General features: G+C 41.1%; 1 protein-coding gene across 1 annotated transcript; it reads left to right on the top strand.

Annotated features, from left to right (window-relative positions):
* Positions 1-4,605: 4,605 nt before the first annotated feature.
* irx1a (iroquois homeobox 1a) lies at positions 4,606-9,021 on the top strand. The gene is made up of 6 exons (XM_076081422.1): positions 4,606-5,088; positions 6,461-6,956; positions 7,065-7,240; positions 7,280-7,538; positions 7,895-7,970; positions 8,964-9,021. The coding sequence occupies exons 1-6, from the start codon at positions 4,846-4,848 to the stop codon at positions 9,019-9,021; spliced, it is 1,308 nt and encodes a 435-aa protein (XP_075937537.1). The 5' UTR covers positions 4,606-4,845.
* The last annotated feature ends 11,796 nt before the right edge of the window (positions 9,022-20,817 follow it).

Below are 20,817 nucleotides of genomic sequence, written 5' to 3'. Positions count from 1 at the left end.
CGGTTGTTGTTTTTTCCACAAGCTCTTCTCATAAACGCTAAAAGCATAATTCATCTTTTTTTATAGTTGTCTTTTGGCAATCGTGGCACTTGGCTAATGTCAGGGAAAGATTGACGTCTTGGTTTGATAAATAAAGAGACAATAGTGAAGCACGAGACAGGACGTGTTCACATTTAACTGAAACCACGACCTTTCATTAACTAATAAGCTTGTGTTGCCTCAATCTAAACACGTGGAACTTAAGACGCAAATCCCCATCTCTGATGTCAAAGTATGTTACTTATAAAAAATGTAATTGCCAAAACAAATGAATATAAACGTAAATTTTAGAAGACAGGGTTTCTCGTTTGTAAGATATAGATTGAAAGAAGCGATCAAAACACAACGAAAAAAAAATATGATGTTCATTTCCTTTAAATATATCCAGAAATTTAGATAAATTGGTAAAATTGCGTAAGTTCAGTTATGTTTTGGGCATCATACACTGAGTAAGGAACACAGAGACAAACATCCTCTATGGGGCCAAGCAGACTTGGTAATGTTATAAATAGTATAATAGTATAATTTTAGGTCAAATTATTTATTTCCAAGTACCTGTTGGAGGACGAAGCGTATTTGAGAAGCCGTACTGCACATCCAAGTGCTGCAAAGCACCTTTTATTTTGGCAACAATTTGAGCTCAGAAGCTCTTTGTCACTTCAACACTGGGGAACACCACCCCTCCAAGTGTTTAGCTGTCAAATGCATAACGTCTTGACCTTCTAAGACCCAGAATAGACCTCTTTTATTATCCAGGAAATTCCTAGTTTCCTTACCTATAGGTGTGGTGCAGTTGTCTGTGTATCAAATGTCTCACAGTAACACCAGTGGTCCTCTGACTCTAACCCTCAGCTAAATAGTTGAGTTGCTCTGACGCAGTTGAGGGAGTAGGTTTGGAGCCATGCGTGAGCGTACATGTTTGTGTGCGATGTTAAAGGGAAGAGGTCTAACAATTGTGATGGTCCATTGATATCATTGATATCCATCTAATCTCCTTTCTTCAGGGGGAAAGGGAGTTTTGGTTTCAACACTTAATTTGATAATCTGCAAGAAAAGCACAAATGGGACATTCTGCGGATTCTTAACCTTTCCTCAACTTTGGCACTCCCAGAGGCAGGAAAGGAGTATCTTTCACCACAGTTATTAGTTCACAGAGACACCCTTGACCTCTGCGGTGGTAGCCAACTGTCAACATAACTGCTGTTATTGTAAAACAGGTTCACTCTCTTTGACTTCTATTGGATAATTCAGGTCTATGTGTTGGCCTAGTTTCAAGAAACTTGGGTTCAAGCATATATACATTCCAATTAACTGAATGAGGCTAAATTATAAGACAACATTGACATGGAAGCCATGCTAACTTCTTTGTTTTTATAAAAAACATAAATGCTATAAACACTCTTGTCAAAGTACATCAGGCTTTTGTAAATTACATTTTGTGGGTCATATTTTCATATATTATCTTGATATAAAGAAAATATAGATTTTAGAAAAAGAGATATAATAAGACTAAGGTTATGGCTTGTGCTGCAAAACAGGAAATTTGCATTTGGTTACATATTCAAGATGTATATTCTTGAGAAAAAATAAACTTGAAAAAAACTTCATAAACTTCATAAATGTTCACTTTCCTGGTTGGTATGGGCTATCACTTTTTTTTCCCCTGAATGAAATACCTGAAGTGTTTGTGTTTTCATTCATTGATAACCTGGAGAATGTATTGAATGAAATGCACAGTAGGTATACCCAATTGTATTAGAGCTTAGACATGAGTAATAAGCTAGGTGTCTATCCTCATATACTATTTCTGGTCATTAGCATCGGATGTTCAAACTATTTATCAGAGAGAGAGCGGAGCTTCTCTGATTTCTTTCTTGTAGGTTTTGTGGGTGACAGTTTGGGTGGATGAAGCTGTGCTTACAAGCCATTTTACATTTCACATCACACACATCAGTAATATACACAATATTAACACATTATTTCTTTTTTTTGCAGAGGTACCAAGAATATAAAAACTTAAGATGTAATAGGTGACGGGAAATTTAAAACGTGGAACACAGGCTGTTAAAAAAAGAAGGTATCCACCACCTGAGTGACTTATTAGAATGTGTCCATTAAGGCATAGCAGCTTATGAAGAGCCTCCTGTAGATGTACATGATACAACTCTCTAATATGAGCAGCCTGAGGATTTTCTTTCTTTCTTTTTTCAAAGGGAGTGAGTATTCAAAAATGGTTAACTTGTGTTGGTGTGTACGTGTGCGTGTGCACGTGTGTGCGCGCACGCTCTTGCGCGTCATAAAGCCACGGAAATCCCGTCTGTTTCGTGGAAATACATTCGGAGTGAACGTGTTGTGGGATGTACGGCGGGAGGATCCGGAACAAAGTTTCCCTCTCTCTCTCTCTCTCTCCCTCTCTCTCTCTCTGTCTGTCGAAGCTGAGGAGCTTGTGGTGGTAATGAGAGTTTAACAAGACCCAATAAATCAGTTAACGGTGATGGTTTATTGCCCTTAACACGTGCCATTGTTTACCAGGAGTCAAATTTCTATTTTTCAAACATTTTCTTCGGAGAAAAAAAAACTTGTATCCAGTGTGTTGTAGAAATCAGATAATTAAATTGTTAATATCATTTTTAATTACCAATATAATAATTAAGTCTATTCCGGGTTCTCCTATTTCTTTACTTAGAGAGATTTTCGGTCTCCATACTCCCAGTCCCCCCTCCACCACAACCATCATATTTAGCCCCCTGCACACATTCCCAGCAGGTTATCACAATTGCCATTCCTCCCCTTCCTTTCTGATGTGTTACCCAGATTACCATCAGTGCCCCTCAGATATTTTTAACAGATCCTCGGCGCTCGGCAATATCCACTCGGAGCCATCTGGTGCAGATCAAAATCGACTGACTTCTTGGGCTTCAGTCGTTAAGGTATTAAATCGAGATCTACAGAATACCTCCCGTTGACTCGGGAGGTGGGTGACATAAGAATCAAATCAAAATAGAACTGTTAAAACATGAACAGCCCCCTCTCGTGAGCCACATGGCTGTGTCAGGAGTGGACAGCAAAGGAAAGTAGAGGTTAGAGTCCGAGGCTTTTCTTTTTTTTCTGAGCTGAAAAAATGATGAGCGGTTCAAAAGGCGGTGACCAAAATATATATTTTTTTCAATTCCACTCGTTCGGAATTATATTTTTTGATAGCCTATTTTATAAAATAAAAGACAATATACAATTTACAATGTGTGCTTTTTAGGAATACAGAAGCCACAGTAAACAGGTTTAAAAACTGTCATGACTCTTTTTTTTCACTTTTGGGGGTTCATGTGTTGGAAATGAAGGCAAGCCGCTAAATTAAATTAGGGACTCAAAATGTACATGATAATATCCTGTGGCGCGCCAGAGACCCGCATACTTTACAACCTGGTTCCTCGGTGTTTGAGGAGTTGTCCCTGGCTATTCCTCACTCCTTTTCACTCAAAACATAGAAACGTGAAGTGGCTATGTTGTTACAAAGGACAACAACAATCTGGTTTAAGTCCACACACACACACACACACACACACACACACACACACACACACACACACACACACACAAACACACGCGCTTGCAGATGGCAAGAGGGTGAGAAAAAACAGAGAGAGTTTGGCTGATTAAACCTTTATGAAGAAATCAAAGAAAACCAAAACAGAAGTCAATAAAAACATACATAATTAATAAATCATATGGTTTTCTTTAACTGCTTTGCCTTTTGCAGGAAAATCGTCTGGAAATTATTTATTTACGTCAAACTCACATCGCAAGCCGACATATAATACTTATATAATATTAATTTATTTATTTTTTTCATTTGGTAATTTTATTAAGGCATACATTTTAGAATGCCCTATACCAACAAACACAATTAAACTGTTAGGTCGATTTAACAATTTCGTGTGTTTTGAAAACAGTAGATAATGAACACTCCAAAGGATAAATCCAACTTGGAGGAAGACACATTAAATGAGACACTATGAATTAAATAAACGCACCAGCAGCCCGTGATACCAAATACTAATTCCTCTGCGGAGAGGCATTTTCCCTCGTTAATTACAATTTAAATCTATTCAAAGTAAGTTTTTTCTTCTGACGGTTTTACTTCCCCCTGTGTCGGACAGCTGTAAAATCGTGTAGACAGGTTGTCATACAACAATCAAAGCCTTCGGTGAATGGACTCTAATGCTTGAACATTTAACATACAATAAGTCCAAACACGGGGAGAGAGAGAGAGAGAGAGAGAGAGAGAGGGGGGGGGGGGAGAGAGAGAGTCAGAGAGAGAGAGAGAGAGAGAGAGAGAGAGAGAGAGAGAGAGAGAGAGAGAGAGAGAGAGAGAGAGAGAGAGAGAGAGAGAGAGAGAGAGAGAGAGAAAGAGGCCCCAGCCAATGTGCTCACTCTATATTCACATTATCCACATCGCTCCAAATGAGGAGGAGCTTGCAGGCTCAAGTAGGGGATGCCAATCAAAGCATCAACTTCAAATTGTATCTGAGAGATCAGCCTGGAGACCTCAGGGCCAGGCGCGTCAGTCGGAGCGCAATTGTTGATCAGATCACATCCAGCGGACTTTGCGCGAGAAAAGAGAGGAAGCCGAGATTTAAGAGCGGGTTGTTTTGACTGCACACCGCTGTATGTCTGTAGTAGCTGTGACTTTGGCTAAAACACTTTCCCTTCACTCCTCCGGGTTCTTTTTTTCTTTTTTTCTCTCGCACACTTTTTTACGCACAGCTTTGTCGGACGATACGACCGTGTGGCAATTCGGCGGTGGAGATGTCTTTCCCGCAGCTAGGCTACCCGCAGTACTTAAGTGCCTCCCAGGCGGTGTACGGGAGTGAGAGACCGGGAGTGCTTACGCCTTCGTCCCGGGGAGGGAGCACTGAAATCGGGGGAAGCCCGTCCGCCACAGCAGCGGCGGTCAGCTCGGTGTTGGGCATGTACGCAAACCCGTACGCACACAACTACAGCGCTTTCTTACCTTACACCAGCGCGGACTTGGCTCTTTTCTCACAAATGGTAAGAATTCATGTTGTTTGTTTTTTTTGGTTGTTTTCTTTTCGGGTTTGGTGTTGCACAGGCTATTGTTTATGCTTGAAGTTCTCACCGCTCTATAGGCTGGGTAATGTAAACACAACCAATTCAGAAATGCAAATGCGTTCTAGTATGTCTGATTTTTTAAAATATTGATTTCTTAATATTAGTCAATATTTGCTCAAGTTTTCACTGATCAGTGCCATATTTGGCCGAGTTACAAATGCGCAAAGTTTGAGCTGTCGCTAAAAACAAAAAAGAAGAAACAAAAACTCTTATTCAAAATGATTTATTTGCCCATATAGGCATATATATTACCAAAAGAGACAATTTACCCAAACCACGAGTTTTAGCTCATATTGTTAAAACGATCAAATGTTAAGTTACATTTCACGGCAGAAGAAAACAGATTGCAATATAGATCTGCGTTTTAAGCATGTCAGTAAAAGTAAAGAAAAAGTTTCTACTCGATCATCATGCTATCAGATCATTCAAAATAAATTCCACATTTGAACGTGCAGGCTATCAACGATAACAATAAGATTTCACCGTTTCGGCTTTGTTTTGTGACAATATATGCTTCTGTCATGGTTGAATGCCACATGGATTTTTAATGTGTCTAGGTGAGGAATTGTCAGACATCTGTTGGCCTAAAGTAGCCTCTACCTGGTGATAATAACTAACTTGCAGTGTGTCAATGTGTTGGCAAATGTGTGCGTCAGGTCCATACGCAGCTTTGAGCTAAAGCTTCAAAACAAGAGCAATTATCCCCAAAACTTCAACGTGACCTGATCGATATGTTCGAGTTGTGTGCCCAAAGGAAATATATCCCAGCCTGAGTAAGTGTGGCAGGCTGGTAAAACTTCACTTAGGCCTTAAAAGTGCTTTGACATATACTTGAGCAGTGTGGAGTAGAGTTTGGCAGGTAAACATGAAAGCTGGCAGTCTGAATAGCATCTGAGTGTTCACAATGATGCGACGGATTTTTCTCTCGCCCTGTTGACTTCATTTATTCCGTTTTTAGACGGACATGTATACGCAACATGTTTGCTAATAAAAGGTCCTTGCGTTGGAGTGAGCCTTTGTGCACGCGCAGGTGACGCAGGCCTAGCATGTGGTATTTTGCAAGTTGAGAAACTTATTTGTGGAAAGCTCGGAGTCAGGTGAAACTTTCTTTTTTAATAGAGGGCATTCTCAAGGGTTTGAGTTGCAGATACAAACAACGGCCAACGTGCATTTAAGCTACGTTGTAAGATAATATAAATATATATATATTAAATTCAAATTAAATAAAGTTAAATTCAGTGTATCAAACTTAGACATTTTAAAAATTCCACCGTTTTTCTTCATCTTCAAGGGATCCCAGTACGAGCTGAAGGACAGTCCTGGCGTCCATCCTGGCAGCTTTGCAGCCCACACATCTCCAGCCTTCTATCCTTACGGCCAGTTTCAGTACGGGGACCCGGCCAGGCCCAAGAACGCCACCCGGGAGAGCACCAGCACCCTGAAAGCCTGGCTCAACGAGCACAGGAAGAACCCGTACCCGACCAAGGGGGAGAAGATCATGCTGGCCATCATCACCAAAATGACGCTGACGCAGGTCTCCACGTGGTTCGCCAACGCCAGGAGGAGGCTCAAGAAGGAGAACAAGGTGACCTGGGGAAGCAGGAGCAAAGAGGACGGGGAGGACGGTAACTTGTTCGGCAGTGGAGACGAGGGGGAGAAAAACGAAGACGAGGAGGAGATTGATTTGGAGAGCATAGATATAGACAAAATCGACGACAATGACGGGGATCAGAGCAACGAGGACGATGATGACAGATCAACGGAGGGGAGCAGGGACCACAGGGGCAGTGTCGGTGCGGGTGGAGAGTTGGACAGCTTGGAGAAAAGACGGGCCTTCGCCATACAGGCCCATGAGGCCTTTGACAAATCTAAGAGCACAATTTCAGTTCACCCAGGGAGTAAAGAGAACTCGGACGGCAACAACAACAACACCACAAGAGTCTTGTCCCCGGATAGACCCGGGAGCTTTCCTCTCCCGTCTAACAATAAGCCGAAAATATGGTCTTTAGCAGAGACCGCTACAAGTCCCGATAGTTCTTCCCAGAAACCCACGTCCCCTTGTACCCCAGGGGCCACCACTCTCTCATCAGCGCCCCACCACCAGATCCAGACCCACCCGGCCTTCCTCCCCAGTCATGGACTGTACACTTGCCAGATTGGAAAGTTCCACAACTGGACAAACGGGGCTTTCCTGGGTCAGAACTCCCTCCTAAATGTAAGGTCGTTTCTGGGAGTAAACCAGCACCACCACCACCACTTGCAGGCCCAGCAGCAGCCGACATCAGTGGTGGTGTCGCCATTAGCAGCCGCGGCAGCACTCAGCAATGACAGCAAGGCCCCACCAGAGAGCCACAGTCCGAAGCACATAGGTAGGACAACAGTCTCTACGCGTGCACGCGCATACATGTCACTGCTCAAGCGCCATGCATTTTATATTAAAGAGAAGCGTGCCTTACATTAATGGTGCATCGCACGCCTGTTTTTATTTATTTATTAATCTATATATGTGTGTGTGTGTGTGTGTGTGTGCGCTATAATATAATAAAGCACTGTGCACACGCATGCACCCACATATACATACTTAAAGCCACAATGTTCACATACTAGATCAACACATCAACAGTGGACACCTTTTTAGTCAGACATGTTCATATATAAAAAATATCGGACTATAATTTATCCAGCATTCCAGTACTGATAAGTGTTTTGCTTATTTCCTTTTTAGAACACGAAAACGGTGTAAGGTCCGATTCACCTCCAACACAGATTCTGAAGTCTTCCTTTCGACCCATCCATGACAGGTAATACTTTACTTTTTTTGCTTTTGTTGATTGTTGGAAACTAAAACTATATTAAAACTATATTTAGGAAAATAACTAGCCCCAGCTTTATAGTAAATCATACATTCAGAATGCTGTGGTTATTGCATCATTTAAAATATGGACAGATTTATACATCCAGCAATGTATATAACATATGTCGTTAAACTAACTCAAATTAAGCATGAACGTTAGGGAAGGCAGGATTTTGATGAAATTATATCTCCAGTTATTATTCCAGAAAACGATTATAGGGGATACAAATTGTTTTACTATTTCCAGGATAAACCTAACTTTTATATCTGGGATTTTTTTTATTACATTTTTTTTTTTTTTTTACATAAAACAACGATGATAAAATGACAAAATAAAAATAAATAAAACACAGTTTGCTTTGCGGGTGACAGGGGTCTTGACTCCCATCCAACACCCCCTTTAATTCCTCCCCTCTGGGGAGAGTGTGGCTACTTATCAAGTCACCGAGTAAAACGGGCTCTGTCTGGGCTGTGTGCTTTCCCTAAAGACCCCTGGGAGTCCCGGAGCCCTAGGGATCGCTCTTACAGAAAGGGGAAAAAAAGTTTACCTCGTTCTCAAGGAGGCCCAATACAAAATACCCCATTTGTGTGCAACAGTCATATACAAATAACAAGCATATAGTATGTATATAAGATAATAAATGTTGATAATGGTTACATAAAGAGGATTTTTCCCCAGACATATTTTTTTTTTAGTCTGAAAATAATTTTTCGATATATCATTATTATTATAATTATCATAATAATTATTATCATTATTGTTATTATTATTATCAGAATAAGTAAGTGGGGGATTGGAGAGGGGCACTGCAGTCTGTTTCAAATCAAAGCTGTTCAGCCAGACAATTGAGATGCATATTGAAACCCGCTGTCTAAACACGGTGGGGGTATTTATCTACCTTTCTGTATTATTCTTATCCAGATCCTCTCTGCCTTCCAGCGCCAGGAGTCCACAAGACGCCACGCAACGAGTCCTCACTGCTCTCTCCTCGGCTTGATCAAGACATTTGTTCGTGCTTGAAAAAAAGAATGGATGAATAGAAAAAAAAAGACTGTAAAAGACTTTACACTCCCTAAAAAGGACACTGAGAAATAATAATGCAGCGTAGCATTCAGTCGGTACAGAACAAATGGCGTAATTTGGTAATATCCTGTGGATGGATGGATTACTTCCTCTATTGTTGTGTAGCCTATTATCGCGCCTATAATGTTACTCTCTCACCACTCTGCCGAGGCAGGCTGGGACATTTTGGTAGGCTTTTTACTTTATAATAATTATTATTATTATTATTTTTGTCTCTATCTTGTGTTTTTGGTGTCCTTTCTTTAATGTAAATACCAAGTGATTTAAATTTGTAAATAGGAAGCGTTGAAGGAATTTGTCCAGATCGTATATTTTGCCTAATAAACTAAATGAAATTATAGACAAAACCCACGAGTATCCTCAGCTTATATTTCTTTTCTACATGGTATTATTATTATTATTATTATTTGTATTATTATTATAAAAAGAAAATGCTGGCCTTCTACCAATTTCATTTCAAAAAGGGTGTGAATGGGAGAGAAAAAAAATATATTGGCAGTGTGCAGCCAGCCTTAATTTTATTCAAGTTTGGGAGGAAAGCAGCGTGGATGCATTGAGGTGCTAATAAGTGTCCAGATGGTTGCTGGTGACAGAAAATGGACAGGAGCAGCTGGGAAGGTCATTAAGTAATAATATGGGAACGCCCAGCCCAAACAAAATCAAATGGTTAAAATCTAATCTGTCAGAGAGCGAAGTCGATTCAAAGATAAATTATTAATATTTTAGTTTTGGGAGGAGGAGCGGGCTGACACTGTTGGCCTTGAGGAGCAGGGTCAGTGTTTTGGGGTCCTTTCTGTCCCGCGGCTGATGGTGATCATTAGCCTATGAAAGCAGCTTCTTTGCTCCTCAATCGGTAACCAAAAACAAATATTGATTTACCACAACAGTCTAATGGGGTTTAAACATAATAAGACGGAAGTGAAGTAATTAGGTGATGGGAGATGATGCGAGCATTTTTATTTTCATTACAGGAGCTTCCACAAATATTATAGTAACGGTAAATGTAACATTTTTGTAAATTGTGATAGTTTTTGGTTAATTATAGTCTGGATAAAACTCCACGTTTTTTTTTTTTTTTGGTAATCTATTTAAAAAATAATTGAAGTTTAGTAGGAGTACATGCTAGTTGTTTGAATTAGGGCACCTTTGTAAATGGCAGTAATCTGCGAACTGAGGTCAATTATTTGATTGGCCAAAACTTGTGGAGTGACATAAGCACATCTGTTTTGCAATATCACAGCGACCTCTATAGGCGAGTATTATATTGCTTGAAACAGCTTTCACCCTCCAAAGAGCTATAAATCACGTGGAAATACTTGTACAGTACAAGTTGTACTGTAACTGTATTGTCGTGCATAATGCAGTATGCTTTACAGTTTGATTCAAACCCATTATACCTGACTGTATTATATGTCACACATCCCAGAGTAATACAAAGAGCAGAAGTCACTATATTTATGGGAATAGTGTGACACTAAATTCACATGATATATTATTGGAACATTTTTTATTCGTTTGGGGCCGAAATCATCTTTAATTTTCAAATATTAATTTGCAATAACAAATCCGCAGTTTGGGGCTTTAATCGTATTACCTCTTGAAAAACACAACTTCCAAATGAAGTTATTACAAATAATTGCACAAGTCTAAAACATCACAGCAACTTGCAAAGGTGACTCATCCTTTCTTTGAATGCTTGGTAAACGTTGACTATACCGTGTGGCAGTGGGGGACGTATATGAGCATAAATCTGTGTCACTTAAATGGCCATTCTCTAAATAGTCACGCAGTTGAGGAAAAATTAACAAAGGTCACTGAGGGTTTTGTTGAAAGGAGCGGGGTCATTCCGCTTTTATGGCTACATTAACACAACTAAACTCACAACACAAATACATCAAAACACGCAAATAGGCAAATCTTAGTTCCAGAGCATTCAACAGAGCGAAAAGGAAAATTATTTTACCGTAATAGTCCGAGAAGGACGTTTAATATGACTGCGTCAATATTAACTCAACAGTCTTTTCTTTTTCTTTGCAGCCCTAACTCAATTGGTATAAAAACATTACTATGTGAAGAGATAAAAAAAAAAGTGTTCCAGCCCACATCAGTAGATATCAGTCGTTGAAAATTAGATTAATATTAAGCCATAAGCCTGAACTGACTCCTGCCAATTTCACTTATGCTACCACACGTGCTTTGGCAATAATGATTCTGATTTTGCGGCGGAAAAAGGCAGGTGTGTAAATTCCATATCCCCCCCCCCCCCCCCCTCCCTCCGTGCCCCATTTGCACATGACATCCTCTCATGAGCTGGCTTTTAAGGGTAAAATTAAATAACCTCTCGGTGTCCCATTTATTTCTTTTGTACTGAAACAGCGTGAGGTTAGCGCAAAGGCGTTAGCTGCAGGCCATAATATTGTGTTCCCATAATATATACAAAATTATTCATTTAGTAAGTGGATGTACAGTGGATTGTCTAATGGGTAATGAGCGGAGTTGGAGCTGATAATTAGGCTGTCACTTCCAGCCATTTCTACCCCGTATGCCCTGGGCCACGACGCAGGGGGAGGAAAGAAAATAAAGACCATGAAAAAAGATAAATTAATTAAATGTAAATATAGAGAATAAAGAATAATATGCTTTGGGATGATAGAGGTAAATGCATAATGTTCTTTGGTTTAGAGACAGCGTCCATTGTTAGACAGAGTAAACAATGCTTATATTATGGTAATTGCCCAATGATGGTTAAAGTGATAATAAAAATAATGATTACCATACATTATATCATACATCCATTTACTCATGAGGAGACTAAGAAAAGAGTTGTTTTGCTGTTTCTTAAAAAAACTAAAAAAGATTTTAAAAAAACAAACTATCAAAACTATTTCCAGCAACCTTTGAAAGGCTCCAACTCCTTCAAAGGCTAGAGGAGGTTCTGCTATATTCATCTGACGACTGACTGCTGAAACCTACTCGGGAGATATGTAAATTGTGGCTCATGCAAAGACAATAAGTTGTTGACCCTAAAACAATTTAGCATTCTGTCGCAGGCTGTGGCCCCCCATAATACCACAGTCTTTTGTCGGTGAACAAGGACCATCTCCCCCTGCAACTGAGACGTGTCACACTGTGGCAATCCATTCATTTTAGTGGTGAATTGTGCGCTGTGACAGTTTGTGTGTGTGTGTGCGTGTGTGTGTGTGTGCGGAACAGGGAGACCGAGGAGGAGAGAGGTGACTGCATGGGGAGGAAAGTTTATCACTGTCTTGTCTTTTTAGTCAGAAGCAGGCTATTCTTACAACAGACTCGACCCCTTGTAGCCCAACAACACAAATGTCTTTGCCTCTTCCTTTCCCGTCACCCTCCTCTTCCAACCCCCCCGCTTCCCTTCAACGTCTCCCTTGTCTTTTCTCAAAGATGCCCGCCCATATCTGCGCCCCTCTAATCCATTTATCTAGTTTCATGAGTGCAGCACTGGTCGCACGATGACACAAAAGCCATCCCCGGCCCTGGCCCTGGCCCCAGCTGGGGGACACACACACACAACAACTAGCGACAACAAGTCAGTGGAGCCCGGCAGCAGCAGCCACAGCGGGGCCACCATCCAACCCTGCTACACCATGTTTAGCTGACTGCTTTGCTCCTGCTCCTTGTTTCAGCGACACAATAGCAGTGAAAGGGACGGATGCCTTGGTCACAGGCTTTTCATTGCAGGAGCGATAGGCTGCTGTAAGACACGATGCTTGCCACAGGAAGAGGTTGGAGGATTCGGTTGGAAAAGGGAAAACGGAGGGAGGGAGGCTCTCGGCACGGCTACACTCGAACACAAATAGCAACAAGGAACTGGTACTTGCCTGACAACTGGCTGGCTGGCTGACTGACTCGCTGCCGGTTCAGCAACAACTCACAACAACTCAACAACCCATGCAGACCCCTGCTGACACAAAAACCTGGCCTGGCTTATAGATACACTAGAAATAAACACGGTCTCTCGCTCATGTTTGCCTGGTTTTCTTTCATTTGGCCACTCAAAGCGACATTCTTATGTTTTGATCGGGCAAGAAAGAGAGGAGGAGATAACAAAGCGAGGCAGCGAGTGCAGTCGAGTAAAGTTTTCTCTGTCTCAGTTGAACATTCTTTCTGACTCAGAGTGAAGAACACAGGGAAGCTCTTTCACTCCTCTGCGACGAGGACAATATGCTTATTTGGATCTCAGTCAAAGTGCAGAGCCAAATATTGGGGCACTAATTAGCTGGCCTAATCTAGAAATATTATCCTCAAATCTGATATATCCTAGTTGAAATGGTCTATTTTAAGAGACCTCGGCTGAACATGGAGGTTCATTATTATCTTCTTGTTTGCTACATGTTTGTTGATCAAAGTTATTTCTTTGTGTCTGTTGTTGTTTAAAGGGCACTGACAGGGTCCAATATACACACATAAGCGCTCGTGTTCAGACGCACACGCGTGTTCTCGAGTTGCGCTTCTGTTCCATTAATGACTCTGCAAACCAATTAAAGCTGGTCTGTCTTGAGTTCGCCTGAAGTATCCGTACATAGCAGCTCTACCAGAACAGTACTATATATAGGGGAGAATCCCCCCTCCCTCTCATCACACACACACACACACACACACACTCTCTATTTCCAACACACACAAACCCAGTACGAGTACGCATGCACACATTCCTGGTACAGTCAGTTGGAGGATCAGAAATATTTTGCCTTAATTATCCTTCAGTGTGGATCATGTTCTTCAGGAGGGACTAGTAATGATGGGGGTATTTATAGTCATTCATTCTCTCCCTGTAATTATACACTCCTCAAAATTGGGGTTTTTACATTTGGCATGTGCTTGAGAACGTAAATTAGACAGACAGCACTGTTGTTGAGATCTCTTTGAAGTGAATCCCCTCCCCAAACACAATTTGATGGAAAGTTTTATTCTCTGCGATACCACGTCTCTTAGTTAGCAGAGAGTGTGTTTCCCAGCGCTATAGTTGAACAATGTTTCCTCAGTCCTGATGCACTATAGGTTCAGTTTGACATGATAGGGCCGCAGGAATTTCCCTGCAGCCAAATCAATTTACAGTTATAACATGTCATACATAGCATTACCATGCATTTGACCATAAGCTGTGGACAATTGTTGTCTTTTTTGCCTCTAAAATTAGAGCCATAAGTAGAGGGAAATGAGAATGCACAGGTATCATATCAATGGGTTAGCTGACACTTTTATGAAGGCAGATGTGTGTGTGTGTGTTTTCAATAATAAAATGACGATTGACACGGCATGGAAGCCAAGGGCCTTGTGCCCCCTTCTCCTCCCAGCACAGATATTTCCACAGCGACAGATAATAAAGTCTGATTTTCCTGCTTTCTTTTCTGATGTGATGCCATTGTGGTTTGGGCTAATTCCAGGGGGCTGTACAAACGGAAGCGCGGCCATCTGAAGTGTCATACTGCAGCTGTGGCTGAAGCACAGGAATTTCCATTTAGTAGAGGATGCTTCTCTCTCTCTCTCTCTCTCTCCCTCCCGCTCTCTTTCTCAACACTCGCAGCACATGTGCAGCGCAGAAGGTGATATCAAATGCAACTCCATCTTCGTCCCTGCTAATGTGAAGTCTTTTCTCTCTCTGTCCAACTCAACACGTCTACGCCGTCTCTCTGGCTTTATTTATTGTCTGAAGTTGTAGTTGTGCAATTAATATATACTATTTTTAGGTTTGTTTTTAATGGGTATGGAGAGTAAAAATAACCATAAAATAAAGTGTTTTATTCATAGACTCAATATAACTCAAACATTTAGTGTGTGTGATCTGGGTTTGGTTAAATATTTTTTCACTTTTTTTAATACTGTTTTTCAGGAACTGACTGTTTTGCTAGTGATGTATTCCATATACTGTATTTTCATTTAAATTTCTGTAGTTGGAACAGTGTCTTGCTACAGTATGGTAAAAAAAAGTTTTTTGTTTCCAGATACAGAAGATCTATAGGAGTATTTTTGGTGGATTACATTCGGGCTAGCAATAACACAATGTTAGACATAAAGGTAATGAAAAGTCACTCCCATGATATAAAAAAACAGATGTTTGATAATCAGTCAATTCAGGATCATTTTAACTTTAGTTCCACAATCCATTCATAAACCCAAATCACCATCATCAATCAAGACTTGCTTAGACCAGGTTAGTGATACCAACACCACCTCTCAGCTCGAGTTATCAATAATTTCTACAGAAAGGAAACATAAGATGTATTACACCCTCCATCCCCTCGCTCAAAGCAGACAATTACAGTGTCAGAAGCTGTCACCTAGTGCACAGTAGCCAGTACATCCAATGCCGGGTCACCTGCCAAAGCTGAAACAGAAGAAGAGCAGAACAAGAACACAATGTGTTGGAACTATCACTTCACACACATGAAAAAGCTGAACTAAACAGAGCCGGCCGGTCAACCACCAGACTACCTTGCAGTGATACCTTTCCCCTCTGCTTGAACCAGAGGCCCTTTCTTCACGCCTGCCGTTCCCCCGTACAGTACCCCGTGTAATGTTAGCCGAGACACATGGCGCAGAATGCCGGGAGTTTCAAAAGAGGATAGTTATGTCAAATATTAACTGCAGAGCTATCCGACATAACAGCCATTGGGTTGTTATTAATGCATGCCATTGATATAGGAAAAGATGTCCTTTTATTTCCTTAAACATCCAATCGGTGATTATTTTGTGTATCATTGACAGGTAAGCATGCAACAACACACTATTTTGGAACAACAAAAAAAATCCTGTTTGACAGCTGATGAAAAAATATCAATTTAAGCAGCCTTAAGATGTTGCATGTGTATGACAGATGTGAACATTTGAACATCAAAATGAAGAATATCACTTATGAGTTGTTGTAGCTGTAATACCAACGGTCTCAGCCACCGACATGATGCATGTTATCCCTGTCGTCAAAGTGACATTAAACGACGTGCACTCTTTCTCTTTAGCAGAAAGCTCATTCGGCATGCTGCTAAATGTCCTGAGATCAACATACACTATTACTGACGCAACGAAAAAAAAAAGCGTAGGCATACAATATGTATGAGCTCTGTTATTGAGACCATGTGAATCACGCGAACAAAGCATTTTTTCATGGCAAATCATGTTCACATCAAAGTTTAAAAATACACATCCACATCTTGAGGAAATGCCATCACGTTTTCCCTGTGATCTGTCTGGGCACATCTGTGGCCAATACTGTCTAGCATGTGGTCAGCTCGGCTTCTAATGCTTTATCTCTGCTTCAGTCTGCAGGAACAATGGCAGTGGACCCTGAGGGTGCTGGTGCACATGCACAAATGCTTGTGGCCATTCAGATATGCACACGCTGCTATATACTCACAAACTTGCAGATTGTGGACGTGTTTGACATCCGTGCACACATGCATATGCAGTGTGCGTGCAGCAATGCACACAAACACACTCTCATGGTTTGGTCAAACAAAATCTAGCGTGCCATTAACTTTGCTCGCGGCACACATCACTCCACTGTCACAACAGCAGTGAACACTGGGCTCTTTCATGCAATGAGCAAAGTTGATCTCCCTGTCGAGACTCATAGTTACTAATATATGATCATCAGAATATGTATTATATGAAATCATAGATTAGTTTATGTGGCTAGGTTTGGTTTTCAAGTTCCAAATGTTAAAACTAACATGTGGCTGTTCACGGTTAAAAGAGAACGAGCAAGTTGTTTGCCTAATCATTGTTTGCACCTCATTGAAAATGTATTATTTCTTATTTTCTCTAATTGTTGGATAGAGCAATAGTAAGGCAATAATCCCCCTTTGCATAAAGTGCATTCACCAAAAAAAGTGAGACTTGTGTGTTGCTTAATCTCTATACATTTGCCAATGGGTATTCCTTTGCTCATTTTAAACATTTCATAAGCCTGTCGAGCCATGCAGAGCTTGTGTGTCCTTCCATCTCAACAATTTGCAGCATGTGCCGCTGGGCCTCTATGCAGGGGAAAAAAAACCATATATGGTGTTTCTCCTTTTAACTAAGATTAGTACAGTTCTGATGCACTGCAGCCTTTAAAATATGTATCAAAGCTGTTGAAATGCCAGCAGTTGGTACGTGGCAGACAGGGGTGGCAGTGGCTTGAACGATTGGAGTTATTCCAACTACCAAGTCCTCAGCAGGCCCCTCCTGCCTGTTTTTGGCTTGACCGCCATCGAAACCACTGGTTCATCACATGAAAAAAAGAGGGGGAAGAGTGCAGTCAAGAACAGAAAGATAGAGATGGAGAGATAGAGGTACAGAGAGATGGATGAGGGCAGGAAGTGTGGTGGCTCTATCTGGTCTCTGAGCATGGTCTGCCCATTGATTGCCCAGCCACCTTGCTCACCTCTCTCTCTCTCTCTCTCTCTCTCTCTCTCTCTCTCTCTCTCTCTCTCTCTCTCTGTGTGTCTCCTTCCTCTCATCTCACTCTCTTTCCTTGGGAAAGCACTTGCTGAGAAAATCTTTATGAACTCCTGGGCCTGTCGGCGATGCTGGGGCTGCTTAAAACCTGTCACTTTAACAGCTGTGCGTATGGGCTCGGCCCCGGATAAAGCACTTGGAAGTGGCAGGGCTTACACCATAGGGTGAGTCTTTATGAGGGGCCCTCCTGTGTGGCGGCCGCTGCTGGGGCTGTTAATTGGCCAACTCTGAAGTGCTGTATATCTGCCCTTCATAATCCAGACGCAGGCGGAGGCAGCAGGGAAAACCAAACGTTTATCCAACGCTCGGGCCCCAAGCTCACTCCCTGCTCCCTCTAGTTTACTAGTTGTTTTCGAAGCAAAAAGGCACACGTACTATAGGCTTGACCAAATGCACCTTTTTACTGACTGATATGTAATAAAATAAAAAAATATACTGCATATATTTGTTCAGTATTCAGGTATTTCATAACTTTCCCACACAACTACAAAACAAGGTCCTTGACTATTTGTTTGCATCAGTGCATAAAGAAATTTGCACTCACATATGATAATATAACACTACTACCAACAGACACAGCTGCAAACTAGTATACACACACACACACACACACACACACACATACACACACACACACACATACAGTATACAGAGCTCCACAGGAACACCAGCCTAGTGTTAAGCAGCTTTTTGCATCATGGGAGGAAAATAAACACTGGTTCAGCTAAACAGCCCAGGACGCCATTTCCTCCTCAGCTGTGTTTTCTCTTGAGTGCATGTGTATGTGTGTGAGTCAGTGTTGCTGTGTTACCTGGTGCGAGTGTCAGCGCTGTTGACCGAGTCCTGCAGTGAGATCGAACATAGTAATTACAATTTAAGCTTCTTCTTTTTTTTTCTGGACCTAAACTTCATCAAAAGGCACCTTCCTTTTGCCACTACATTTGACAAGATGATCAATCTAGTGTTTACATGTTCTGGCGTGTGATCCTAATTTCTGGAAAGACTTAAGATCAACTGGTATTAATGGCTTTGTGACTTAATGTGACATACATACATATGATTGTTTTAGTTTTTTTTAAGAATTCATCACTCTGATTTGGCAGTTCAATATGACACTCAAACCTTTGGGTTTGACTTCAATCTTTTCACTTGCTTACTAACAAGCACTTGGACGCTACAGAAGGGAACAGATGTCGCACAATCGTGAGGAAACTTTGAAGTAAAGATGATATGATTTTCATGTGTAACATAAATAAAACCATTGATTTCAGAAAGGTGATGCAATGTCAAGCCAAAAGCCTTGAAACCACTAATGGAAAGGTTTAGCAGAGGCCGTCTTTGAGATGATTAAAGTGCATCTGAACTCTATAGCCTGTCCAATGATGGGCAGAAATGATGAGCAGTTGGCCAAATACGTGGTTTTGGAAACATTTAACAATGCCTCCTATTATTATTGTGAATTGCTCTGTAAAAAAGAAATAATAATCAAAGGGACTTGTGACAATCCACATAGAAGTTCTTCATTTGACTGCAGCTTCGTTGATAGAAATCACATGCAAATCAATGCATTTCAGTGAACTGCTCCACAGCCAACACATTCTGTGTGGACACCGTTTACATGAACAGTATTTCACTCATCATTAATGGGATTATGCAATATAATATGGTTTAGCCAATCAATTTCACCTGTGTGTTACAGAGGCATGTTGCAAAACTACTATTTGAACACAGTTACAACTAAGGCTGTTGAGCATTAAGAGTTCAGTTTAGGCAACAGAAATCATTTTGGCTAACTCTAATTCAAAGTTTTTATTCATGGTTGAATAAGACAAACTTTAGCAAAAAAAGATAATTTACCGTAAAAAAACAGCTTTTTATGAGCTCCAAATACCAGTTATGTGAAGTTGAAAACAGATGTAGAAGCCTTCCCACTAGCCCCGACCACATCACCCTTTACTTTTCAAAGCACTCTTTCAATGTCATTGTGTTCCTACTTGTGTTTCCTTTACTAACGCATATTTTTTTCCCAGTTTCAACTTGTTGCATTAGTTGTATACGTTAAATCAACATACATTTCACATATTTCAAGGGACCGGGTTCTGTTCATTTAAAATTGTTTCAGGAAGCTCGTGGCACTCATTTAAGATCACAATCTGATCGCACTTTCTGCTTATTGCACACAGTGCAGTAATGCCAGCAGCCATGGGTTTGTGTCACTTTTTTTTGCAACGGGAAATATATCAATTTGGAATGAAAGGCTTAAGATTACTCCACTTATGTATTTCTACTGGAAGTGACATCAGAGCTGAGTCAGGCAATTACATCAGTATAGCATTAAAGTTGTTACGTCAGTCTGGCATCAAACTTAACCAAGGGGGCAGTTCGGGTAATGTGTCAACTTTGAGTAAAAAGAAATATGGGATACCAATGCTGATAAACTTATTTTCTCTAAATGCATTACAGAAGTGGATCTCTGGGGCCATTTGGAACAAACTGAGACTGTGATGGGAGAGGAGACAGAAGATGAACCACAAAACCTGCTCATGAACCTATGCACTCAGCAGATTTTACTCATATGACAAATTGATTTACTTGAGCTACATCCCATTCCAGCCAATGCTACACATGAAAGATCTACTAAAAGTCAGCCATCAGCACATACCAGCGGATGACATGTATGAGAAGCTGATACCGTGAGTGGCTTCACAAAAACAGAGAAGACGTGTTGAGAGCGCAGCACGAGGGCAAGAAAGTTTAAGGCAGAAACAAAGCGATGGTAGAAAGTATAAGAGGAAGAGAACATTAAATAATCAAAAGATAACAGAGAAGAGAAAAGAAACAGGGGGGAAAAGAAAAAGTGTGACAGCAGGAGAGGAGAGGGGAGGAGAGGAGAGGAAGGAACGTCAAAGAGCTTTAGAGTGGATGAGCAGCCCATAAGGTTGCCAGATGAGATTCAGCTTAACCACAATCCTCAAAACGGAGACAAACATACGCCAGTGTCTCCTGTATGCCTTCCACTGACGCCCCTAAACGATTGTAAACATTAGTTCTCGAGAAAAGGGAGGGTTCCCCGGGGCCACTTCTGTGCACATGGATCGCACTACCTCAGCAGTGTTGCTAGATAATCACCAACAGATAATGTTTGGTTAGCACAGACAATTCTGGGGCCTGATTTCACCGCTGCTCGTGAAGGCTGTGTGTGTGTGTGTCAGAGTAGCTTTGGCAAATGGCTGTAAAT

Source organism: Anarhichas minor, unplaced genomic scaffold (genome assembly GCF_050575085.1).
Source record: "Anarhichas minor isolate MPS153535 unplaced genomic scaffold, ASM5057508v1 ptg000080l, whole genome shotgun sequence".
Classification (NCBI taxonomy): Eukaryota; Metazoa; Chordata; class Actinopteri; order Perciformes; family Anarhichadidae; genus Anarhichas; species Anarhichas minor.
This window is presented reverse-complemented; position numbering and strand designations above follow the sequence as displayed.

Coding starts and splice junctions, on each gene's coding strand:
- irx1a (XM_076081422.1), top strand. CDS start 4,846: ATGTCTTTCCCGCAGCTAGGCTACCCGCAGTACTTAAGTGCCTCCCAG. Junction 6,957..7,064: donor GAGCAGGGACCACAGGGGCA/GTGTCGGTGCGG, acceptor CAGTTCACCCAG/GGAGTAAAGAGAACTCGGAC. Junction 7,241..7,279: donor CGTCCCCTTGTACCCCAGGG/GCCACCACTCTC, acceptor CACCAGATCCAG/ACCCACCCGGCCTTCCTCCC.